The sequence below is a fragment of the Salvelinus fontinalis genome, chromosome 37 (assembly GCF_029448725.1).
Source record: "Salvelinus fontinalis isolate EN_2023a chromosome 37, ASM2944872v1, whole genome shotgun sequence".
NCBI lineage: Eukaryota > Metazoa > Chordata > Actinopteri > Salmoniformes > Salmonidae > Salvelinus > Salvelinus fontinalis.
Window position 1 is genome coordinate 5,093,205 of NC_074701.1, and position 10,000 is coordinate 5,103,204.

General features: G+C 46.1%; 1 protein-coding gene across 1 annotated transcript in view; it reads left to right on the forward strand.

Annotated features, from left to right (window-relative positions):
- Positions 1-7,359, forward strand: part of LOC129836004 (B-cell lymphoma/leukemia 11A-like) — a 46,830-nt gene extending 39,471 nt beyond the window's left edge. The window contains exon 4 of the mRNA XM_055901718.1: positions 2,049-7,359. Coding sequence (XP_055757693.1) covers positions 2,049-4,261 — 2,213 coding nt within the window. The 3' untranslated portion in view covers positions 4,262-7,359. The remainder of the gene's footprint in view (positions 1-2,048) is intronic.
- Positions 7,360-10,000: the final 2,641 nt, after the last annotated feature.

Consider the following 10,000-nt stretch of genomic DNA (forward strand, 5'->3'; position numbering starts at 1 on the left):
GAGAAGTCTTTCTCCCTGCACACCGTTCTACCTCACACACTATATATAGTATATCCACCACGAAAAGAAGAGAAAAGGTTGTGTAAGAAATGTGACAATGGGAAATATGACACCTGCCCTCACACACGTGCACGCCTTCGCGCACACATGCACACACACACGCAAACACACTGAGACACACATGGCACACTAACTGATGGATTTTTTTGTTGACAGTGTTGACCCTTAGTTTTTTGGATCTGCAAGTAAATTGCAGTTGGGGAGGATGAAAGCGGGAAGGTAAACCATAAATCCCTTTTAGTGTTGTCTCTCATTTTCTGGGTTCCTACTGCACGTCATTAGCATGAGTATGGAAGCTTTAGTGACTGACCCCTCTGTTGATTCAATGGACTATACAGCCCTTTATCACAAACATGCTTTTTATCTGGAAATGTATCCTGGATAATTATTGCCAATGTGATATTTATCTTGTCTGGCATGATTGCCGAGCTAAATATTTTGGCTTGTCATTCTGAGAATAAAGTAGATGGATTAATTTTCTATTTTATTTGTATCAAATACCTCATTTTAATTGGCAAATAATAAAACGTTAATTTCCTGTATATTTTTTTCCTTTTTAGTGAAATGATATGGTCTAATGGTCACCTGGTAGAGCTTACTTCTTCAGGCTCGTTTGATGCTCGCCTTAGTCTCATTTGAGCCTTGAGCGAGTCTCCCTGCGTCTCCTGTGTTGTCTGAGAGTGCCACAGTAATTATTCTGAAAGGGAACCAGCCTGTAGAGGGTCCCTGGGTATATGCACTGAATGACTCACAGGTGGACCAAGATACCACAAAACACCCCACTCTCGTTGTGTGTTTTACCATGCCTATCTATGCTTATAGTTCCACATTTCAGCATTAATCTGTTTACTGTCTAAATGTTTGTATTTCTGTGTGTGTGTGTGTTTGTGTGTGTGTATGTGCATGTGTGGGCATTTAGGAGAATCTGTGTATTTAGGCTAGCAGAGCAGTGGAGCAGAAATCTTTATTGGATAATCAGTCCTGGGTTTTTCTCATGTCCGTGTGTGTGTGTGCGCGCGTGCATGTACACGCCTGTGTGTGTGACTGTGCATGAGTCTGCATGCATATAACTGGTTTCATATTGAAAGGCTTTCAGCGGCGGCCCGTTTATGATCTAATCTTGCAAATGAGCTGATGGAGGAGCGGGCTGGCCTTAATGAGATTACACATGCATTGTGAAGCGGACCACAGGTCATTGTCAGAGAGCCATTCAAAGTCAATTATTGATTTAAATGTTCCTTTGCTGTCACAAGCGGCGGAATACTTCACTGGGCCGCGATTGAGAGGGCAGTTCTATTTATGCACCGCAAGAGGCTTTTCTTTGTGTGTGTGTGTGTGTGTGTGTGTGTGTGTGTGTGTGTGTGTGTGTGTGTGTGTGTGTGTGTGTGTGTGTGTGTGTGTGTGTGTGTGTGTGTGTGTGTGTGTGTGCACCACCATTCAGAGTAAAGGATTATAACACAGTTATACTGTCTGTGTCGATGTGACTTCTGTCTAAATTAACAAATCCAAAATTAGAGGCATACACTTCTTAGTCCTCCTTAGTACTGTAGTAGTATCTGCTATGCTTAGTGGGGTTGTGTTTCTCGGTTTAGGGGTTATTTCTGTACATCAATGGGAGTGGGTTTTCTGTGGAGTGTGTTCTCTGTAGGGACAGCGGTCATTGTTTGCTTTGTAGCAAGCTGAGAGGCTGCTCACAGTCAGCCGGGATAAAAGTGTCCCATAGCAGGCTAGAGGAAGCTGTGACCCCCCCCCCCCCCCCCCCCCCCCCCCATTTTTAGAGGCTTTCTAAAAATATATTTGATCCATAAGACAGTCAAGCACGAGTCAAATGCAGCACAGCTGAATGGAGCTGAACTCTCTAACTCATTTCCTTTGGGCATCAATAATGTATATTATTTAATTAATTGATTGATGTGAACATGAGTCTACATGTTCATGTGAACATGAGTCTAACTCTGTGCCCCCTCTTCCTCTCTGTCCCCCTGCAGGTAAGGAAGAGCCCAGTACCTACACCTGCACCACCTGTAAACAGGCCTACGGCAGCGCCTGGTTCCTGCTCCAGCACGCCCAGAACACCCACGGCTTCCGCATCTATCTGGAGAGCGAACACGGCCATGGGAGCCCCCTCATCCCCCGCATGGCCAGACCCTCCTCCCTAGGCGGGGGTGCAGACTGTCCCTCACAGCCCTCCCTCCACGGCCTCCACCTGCCCTCCGAGGCCAGCCCCTTTAGCCTCCTCCGCATCCCAGGATCAGGCTCGGGGGGCCGGGACGGAGGGGGTGGACAGCAGCGTTTCCCCCCGACGCCGCCGCTCTTCAGCCCCCCTCCGCGCCACCACCTGGACCCCCACCACCTGAGCCCAGAGGAGTTGGCGCTGGCAGCCCACCATCCGAGTGCCTTCGACAGGGTGCTGCGCCTCAACCCTCCCATGCCCCTGGACCCACCATCGGCCATGGACTTCTCCCGTCGGCTGAGGGAGCTGGCGGGCAACACCTCAGTGTCCACCCCCCCCCACTCTCCACACCGGCCCAGCCCTATGCAACGGCTGCTCCAACCATTCCAGTCCGGTGGAGGATGTGGCGGTGGGGGCAAGCCTCCCTACCTGTCCACGCCCCCTCCCCTTCCTCCCTCCATGCAGTCCCCTTCGGGTTCCCATACCACCCCCAGCACCCCGCTGCCCTCCTCGGGCCCCCAGCCTTCCACTCCTCTGAAGACCAAGTCGTGTGAGTTCTGCGGCAAGAGCTTCAAGTTCCAGAGTAATCTCATTGTGCACCGGCGCAGCCACACGGGCGAGAAGCCCTACAAGTGCAGTTTGTGTGACCACGCCTGCACCCAGGCCAGCAAACTCAAGCGCCACATGAAGACACATATGCACAAGTCGGGCTCGCCCAACGCCGAAAAGTCAGAAGATGGGCTCTCTGCAGCCTCCTCACCCGAGCCGGGCACCAGCGAGCGAATGGGCAGTGCCAGCAGCGCCCTCAAGTCAGTGGTGGCCAAGCTTAAGAGTGAGAACAACCGCCTGCGCCGGGAGAATGGTGAGGAGGAGGAGGAAGAAGAGGAGGAGGAGGAAGAGGAGGAAGAAGAAGAAGAGGGGGAAGAGGAGGAAGATGAGGGGGAGGAGGAGGAAGAAGAGAAAGTGGATGGAGCTAGGAGGAACAACAACAGCTACCACTTCAGCTTGAGTTTGGAGGCAGCGCGGCACCATGAGAACAACGGCAGCATTGGGAACGGGGAGGTTGTGGGTCGCCTGGTCGGAGGAGAGGACGGTTCCATCCCTCGCTCGCTACCTGAGGTGATGCAGGGCATGGGGTTGGCGGCCAGCATGCAGCACTTCAGCGAAGCCTTTCACACACACAAGCGCAGCGCGCTGGGCCAAGAAAACCACACACACCACCACCAAAACCGCGAGCACACACAACGGCAGATGTGTGACAAGGATTCAGCGCTGGAGTCGGGCCGCGGCGAGGGGGGCTGCATATCGGCTGTGGCCATCAACGGGCGCGGCACATCCCCCAGCGAAGCTGCCTCGGTGGGACTCTCCAAGAAGCTGCTCCTGGGCAGCCCCAGCCCCCTCAGCCCATTCTCCAAACGCATCAAGCTGGAGAAGGAGTTTGACCTGCCTACACCCACCATCCCCAACACAGAAAACGTCTACTCCCAGTGGCTGGCCGGATACGCTGCCTCCCGACAATTCAAGGACCCCTTTCTGAACTTCCCGGGGGACTCCAGACAATCGCCCTTTGCCTCTTCTCCCTCAGAGCACTCGTCGGAGAATGGCAGCCTGCGCTTCTCCACCCCTCCTGGGGAACTGGATGGGGGGGTGTCGGGCCGCAGCGGGACGGGGAGCGGGGGGAGCACGCCCCACCTTGGGGCTCCGCTGACTCGACCTGGCTCCAAGGACAGCAGCCGCCGCAGCGACACCTGTGAGTACTGTGGCAAAATTTTTAAGAACTGCAGCAACCTGACGGTGCACCGGCGCAGCCACACGGGAGAGAGGCCCTACAAGTGTGGGCTGTGCAACTACGCCTGCGCCCAGAGCAGCAAGCTCACACGCCACATGAAGACACACGGGCAGATCGGCAAGGACGTGTTCAAGTGTGAGATCTGTCAGATGCCCTTCAGCGTGTACAGTACCTTGGAGAAACACATGAAAAAATGGCACAGTGACCGCCCCTTGAGTGCCGAAATTAAGTCGGAGTAGTGGGGGTTTCATCAGCCCTCCCTCCCTCCCCAGTCCCCTGTACATTCTCCCTTCTTCTTTCACCAGTCCGGTGGAAGCTAAGACAACGTGCTCTGGACCAGCACACCCCGTTTCCATTACTCCTTGAATGCATGATCTGTATCGGGGCAATACTATTGCATTGACGCAAAACTTCGAGCCTTTCTATTGTGCAATAATTTACATGTTGTGTACTTATTTTCTTTTTCGATTATCCTTTCCCATTTTTGATAATTAGACAGCATGCATGGTATGTTTTGGCTAATTAAAAAAAAAAAAGAAATTGTCCCTGGTTGGTTAGTTGTTGAGTAAAATGTGTTGCTGTTTTCTTGTTCTGTTTTTATTTAAAAAAAGAAAAGACAAGAATGAAACGACCATGCTGCATACCACATATCATGTACAGTCTTCAGCTTAACCCTCTCTGGACGACCTGGGAATCGCACTTAACCTTCATCTTTCTAAAATATCTTCTGTCCCCATGGGGTTAAAGAATCGTCTAGGAATTGGCTTGTTTACTAAAGGCAAAGCAGTGACAGCCTTTGGATTACTTCAAAAAGACGGGGATGATTTAAGATTTGAATTTGTACTATCATTTGGTAAAACAAAAAAAAGAGTGCCTTTGATATCTTGAAACTGCATTGGTTAATAATCTTCCTATCTGCTATGTATTATAGTATCTTTAAATTGTGAGGTTTTCAGCAGGCATGGTACAGGCAGTATTGTGTATAACTGAACTGTTTGTATATTTCATTTCTGGTACGGAGGTACTGAACACGAAGATGCTCTATAATGTACAATCCTAAATTCGTGGGACTTTTATAGTGTTGTGAGGACTTGAGAGCTGGCATGTATTTGCAGTAGCACAAACCTATGATGCTGCTTGGATTTATCAGTGCGGGTGCAGGCAGTGTCTAAGCTCCCAGCACACCAGACGATACGAGGACATTCAAATGAATACAAGCTAGTCAGAATAATTAGAAGCTAACAGAATGGTGTGCTTGGGGGGGAGATTTCTTTCTTCTTTTTTTATTTAATTACATTTTTTTATAATACATTTAAACGTTCTATCCATCTATGAATTGCCTAAACTTAAAAGAAAAGAAAAAATCTTTAAGAAAGGCAGTTGTACCCATGCCAGGGCTCTTGAAAAGGAGGTGGAGACAAAATAATCATACAGGGGTTTGTAATAAAGGGCACATGTACCTTTATTAACTTCCTGTTTTGTACTGTTTGCTGTTTGTGTTGACGTGAAAGGAGTTTTTTTCCTCGTTGAGTTGCAGACATCCGCCCCAGTCGACGGTGAAAGAGCACTTGTCACTCTGCCTCAGAGTCTGTACAGATACTCTAAAAATGTCTAACGTTGGTACAACGTCGGTACAGCGGTCGAGTCTAAAGTTAGACTGTCATTTATAGGACAAAATTGTCCTATAATTGCACTGTTCAATTTTCCCAGTTTACAGGTATACGCTTAAGGGAAAACTTGCTAAAATGCTTACTGATGACTAAAATTCCGTTGTTTTATATAGTGACGAATACAGAATCTGTTGCCAGCCACTCCACCCCCACCCTTTGAACCTTATCCTTCACCTCTGACCATTGTTATTTAACCCCAAGAAACCCCAGCAAAGCACTCAGTGGTGTGACTGGGTAAAAACTCCCTCAGCTAGATAACAAACTTGCTGCAAGATATTTTTTTTGTACAAATCTTTTTCTTTTTTTGGTATAGATATTAAAATGACTTTTTTTTTTATAACACGTCATTATCTTTAGGGGAAACTGTATTTAAGTTTGTTGTTGGTTCTCTTTTCCTCTCTGTCTTGGTGGTGTTCAAGACCCGATCACAGTATATATAAAATGGAGAAAAAAAATCGGTGACTTTTTATTTTGCCTTGGCTCTTCGCGGCTCTTCAGGTTGAATAAAATTTGCATTGGGGAAAGGCTTAAGATTATATATGAATATATAACAGAGAACTTAAATATAGGAAGATGCACACTCATGTCAATTCCTATGCTTAAACACATTTATGGTCTACTTTTTTCTGTATGTCTAGAATGGTATTTGAATTCAATGTTCACTTAGCGTAGGCACTATAGTATTTATATTGAGGCTCGTATTTTTAACTGTTGCTTGTTCTCTTTAAAGGTATTTACGTACCTTTTTTGGTAGTGAAAAAAAAACAAGCTGCCACGGTATATATTTTTAATTTGGCAGGATAATATAGTGCGAATTATTTGTATGTTTAAAGAAATGAAAGAAAACCCAATAAAAAAAATGATTAAGTACGTGGCATTGGGCGCAGTGGGCCATAAGATGGCTACCACGCTGCGCTGGTTCCTGCTTTCACAGGTGGTTGTACATATCTTCTTTGGTTTGGTTTGGACCTCCTCCCCCTGCTGCCATTCTGTAAGCAGTAATGCAAGCTGACGTCGGGCTGTTCTGTTGTGTGCTTCTGTCTTTCCCACCTATCCCACCTGACTACATTCCAACATCTTAAGAAGAAAAAAATGAACTTACTTCATATGCAGTACATCGATTTAAAAAATAATCAATGTTTTGCAGGGTTTTTTTCATTGCCAAATACTAAATGGTGCTTTATATTTAGATTGGATATACTTTCATATGCAAAGCATATTTAAAAATGAAAATGAAATGGAGACGTGGAGAAGCCTGCTTGAGTTGAGACTTTTTTGTAAATGGCAATGCGGAATATTTTGTTATCAGCATTTTCTATTCTTGTTCTGAGAGCTGTTTGTTGTAACTTGAACTTGACCTTTATCTTTTACTATGGGAGTTACTATTTATTATTACCTACGCTCTGTTCAAAACAGAGGCATGGAATGGATCATTTTTTGTTTTCTTTTTCTTTTTGGTTATGATATTATTTCTTTATTTTTTAAAGTGTGGCCCAAGGTCATTGGACAAATGTAGTTCTTTTTGTTGTGTTTTGTTTCTGGTCTCTGTTCAGTTGTATTGGGAAAACCACTGTCTGTGTTTTCTGGCAGTTGTCTGCATTATCCTGTTCACACACCCATTTTGTCCCTTTATTGAAAAACAATTAATAAAAAAAACGAACATATAATTCTGTTGTTTGTGCGTCATGTGGCTAGATATTTGGAGCAGGCCAAGTGTGTGGGTGACGTGGAATGGTAACAAATACATCAAACACATGATTTCCAGGTGTTTGATCCCAATCCATTTGCTCCGTTCCGGCCAATATTATGAGCCGTCCTCCCCTCAGCGACCTCCTGTGATGCATGTGTGTGTGTGTGTGTGTGTGTGTGTGTGTGTGTGTGTGTGTGTGTGTGTGTGTGTGTGTGTGTGTGTGTGTGTGTGTGTGTGTGTGTGTGTGTGTGTGTGTGTGTCACAATTGTATAGAATATGCATATGGCCTATATGAAATGGGGACCATATTGGTGTCATGGTTGCCCTCCCCAGCCAGTAATACTGCTTCTACAGCATGTGTGTCTAAATGAGGTCATACAGTCTTGAGCTGTACTCGGACTTGCTGAACTTTCCCACATGCCTCCCCCTGTTCCACCTCACCCTTCCCTTCCCTCTGGCACTGCACTGGTTTGTTTTGCCCTGAGGGGGAGAGGGGGAGTGACAGGCTCAGCAATGGATGTACAAGGGTCATGTGACATGTGCTGTGTCACCTAACCTGTTGGGCCAGGATAGCCGAGCCAGTGTAAGTGTGTGTGTGTTTGTGTGTGTATGTAGGTAGCAGCTTGAGTGGTGTGACTGCAGACAGTTTTCACGCTATCTCTGAGCATATACATGTTACATACAGTACATGTCACTCCTCAATGGAACTCATGGTGCTGGTAGTGTCCCCTCCCTCTCGCCCTTCCCTTTTCTGTAACTATTCCCCACTCCCAACGTTACTGCCACCACCAGGGCCGGCCCTAGCCTTTTGGGTGCCCTAAGTGAGATTTGGTTGTGGAGCCCCCCCACCTCACAGGCAAAACAGTTACTACTCTTGACGTCAAAGATCATTTTGTTAGTTGTAAAGCTAATTTGCTGCAGTTCTACACATGTTGCCAAGATTTATGGCATTTTAATGATATCTGAGTTAGATTGACTAACAAAATCAATGGGGGACCCTTGGAGGTCAGGGCCCCTGGGCACATGCACTGCATGCCCGGTCGGTATTCAGCCATGATTACTACAAGTTTAGATAGCTGGCTAGACTAACTTATCAATGTAAAAAATGTTATCTGACATAACAAGAGCAAAACTGCTGATGCACAACCAAACTTTGAACTTGCACCTTGTGTATTCTACTATTCTGACTCCCAGCAGTAAGTTGAGTTCATGAAGAAATTTTTTGGGGATCCTCCTCGTGGCCGAGGGCCTTAAACGGCCACTAATGTCGCTTTTGGCTGAAGCTGGCCCTGGCAACCACCACTCTTTCTATGTATCAGCCCACCAAAGTTTACTTAAATATCATTACCTCTCCCTGTTTACTCAGACTTATTGAAAAGTAATACATCTGTCAAAATCCATCCATCATAATAGCCTCCACCAACCGCCACCCATTCCAACTCAAACATTAGATCCCCCTTGTAGGAGAGACAATGACACCTGGCAGCTGTGTTCATCTACTAACGCTCACTTAGTGTATTAGAAAAAATATTCTCCACAAGAACAACAAGTGTGTGTTTTGTTCTTCATAAACAACAGCCACTTGTTTTGAGGCCCTATTTCGTGTGAGCATGTGGGTGAGCCACAAAGCTTTACATTACTTCCTCCTTTTTCAGTGCTCCTGGAGCCATAGCAGCAGCGGTTGCCTCTTTTCTCCTTGTTGAACAATGCGACTGGCCTCTGGCAGAGCCGGCCAGGCAAATAAAACAAATCAGCTCTATTTTTTTCTATCTCCCTCTGTGATATATTCATTGTGTTATAAACTCACAAAGCATTCAGGCCTTTGCAGCTTTACTGGGGCTCCAGAAGCTAGTTTACGTTTAAAGCATAATGCATTTGTCACTGTTATAAAATCTATACAAGCATGACCCACAGTCCCTATAAACTCCCATGGATGTTTCTCCCGCCAGTTGAAGATTCTCCAAAGACTGAAGAAAGTGTGTTTTCACAGGCTGTGGTTTTGTTATTTGGCCTAGGAGCGTTGCTGAATAGAACGTGGTCAAAGTTTGTGTGTGTGTGTGTGTGTGTGTGTGTGTGTGTGTGTGTGTGTGTGTGTGTGTGTGTGTGTGTGTGTGTGTGTGTGTGTGTGTGTGTGTGTGTGTGTGTGTGTGTGTGTGTTTGTCTGTGTGTGTCTGTACTCGCATGCGTGCATGCTTGTGTGCATGCATCTCTGTGTCTGTATTGCATACATTACAGTGCCTGGCTACTTTAATTAAATGCATCTACCATGTACAGCAGCCTACAGGCTTATCCTGTGCATGTTTATACAGTATGAATCCGACCACAGTGGTATAGTTGAGATGGACACAAAGTAAATGCTACTTAATAGCCACTCACTGACCATTACTCTACACAACCACTGAATAATGGACGCAGGGCAGATACATAAAGCTAAGTAAGAGGTTGACTCTAACTGCTGATCTAAGGTCAGTTATGTGTTTTCCTTGCTAATGGTGAAGGCTACAGTAGGATTGGGAAATATAAGCAGATCCTAGATCAGTGCTTAAATGGAACACTCCCAATATGGTATTTATATTGGAATTCTTGATTAATGAGACAGATTGATCCCAAGATAGCTA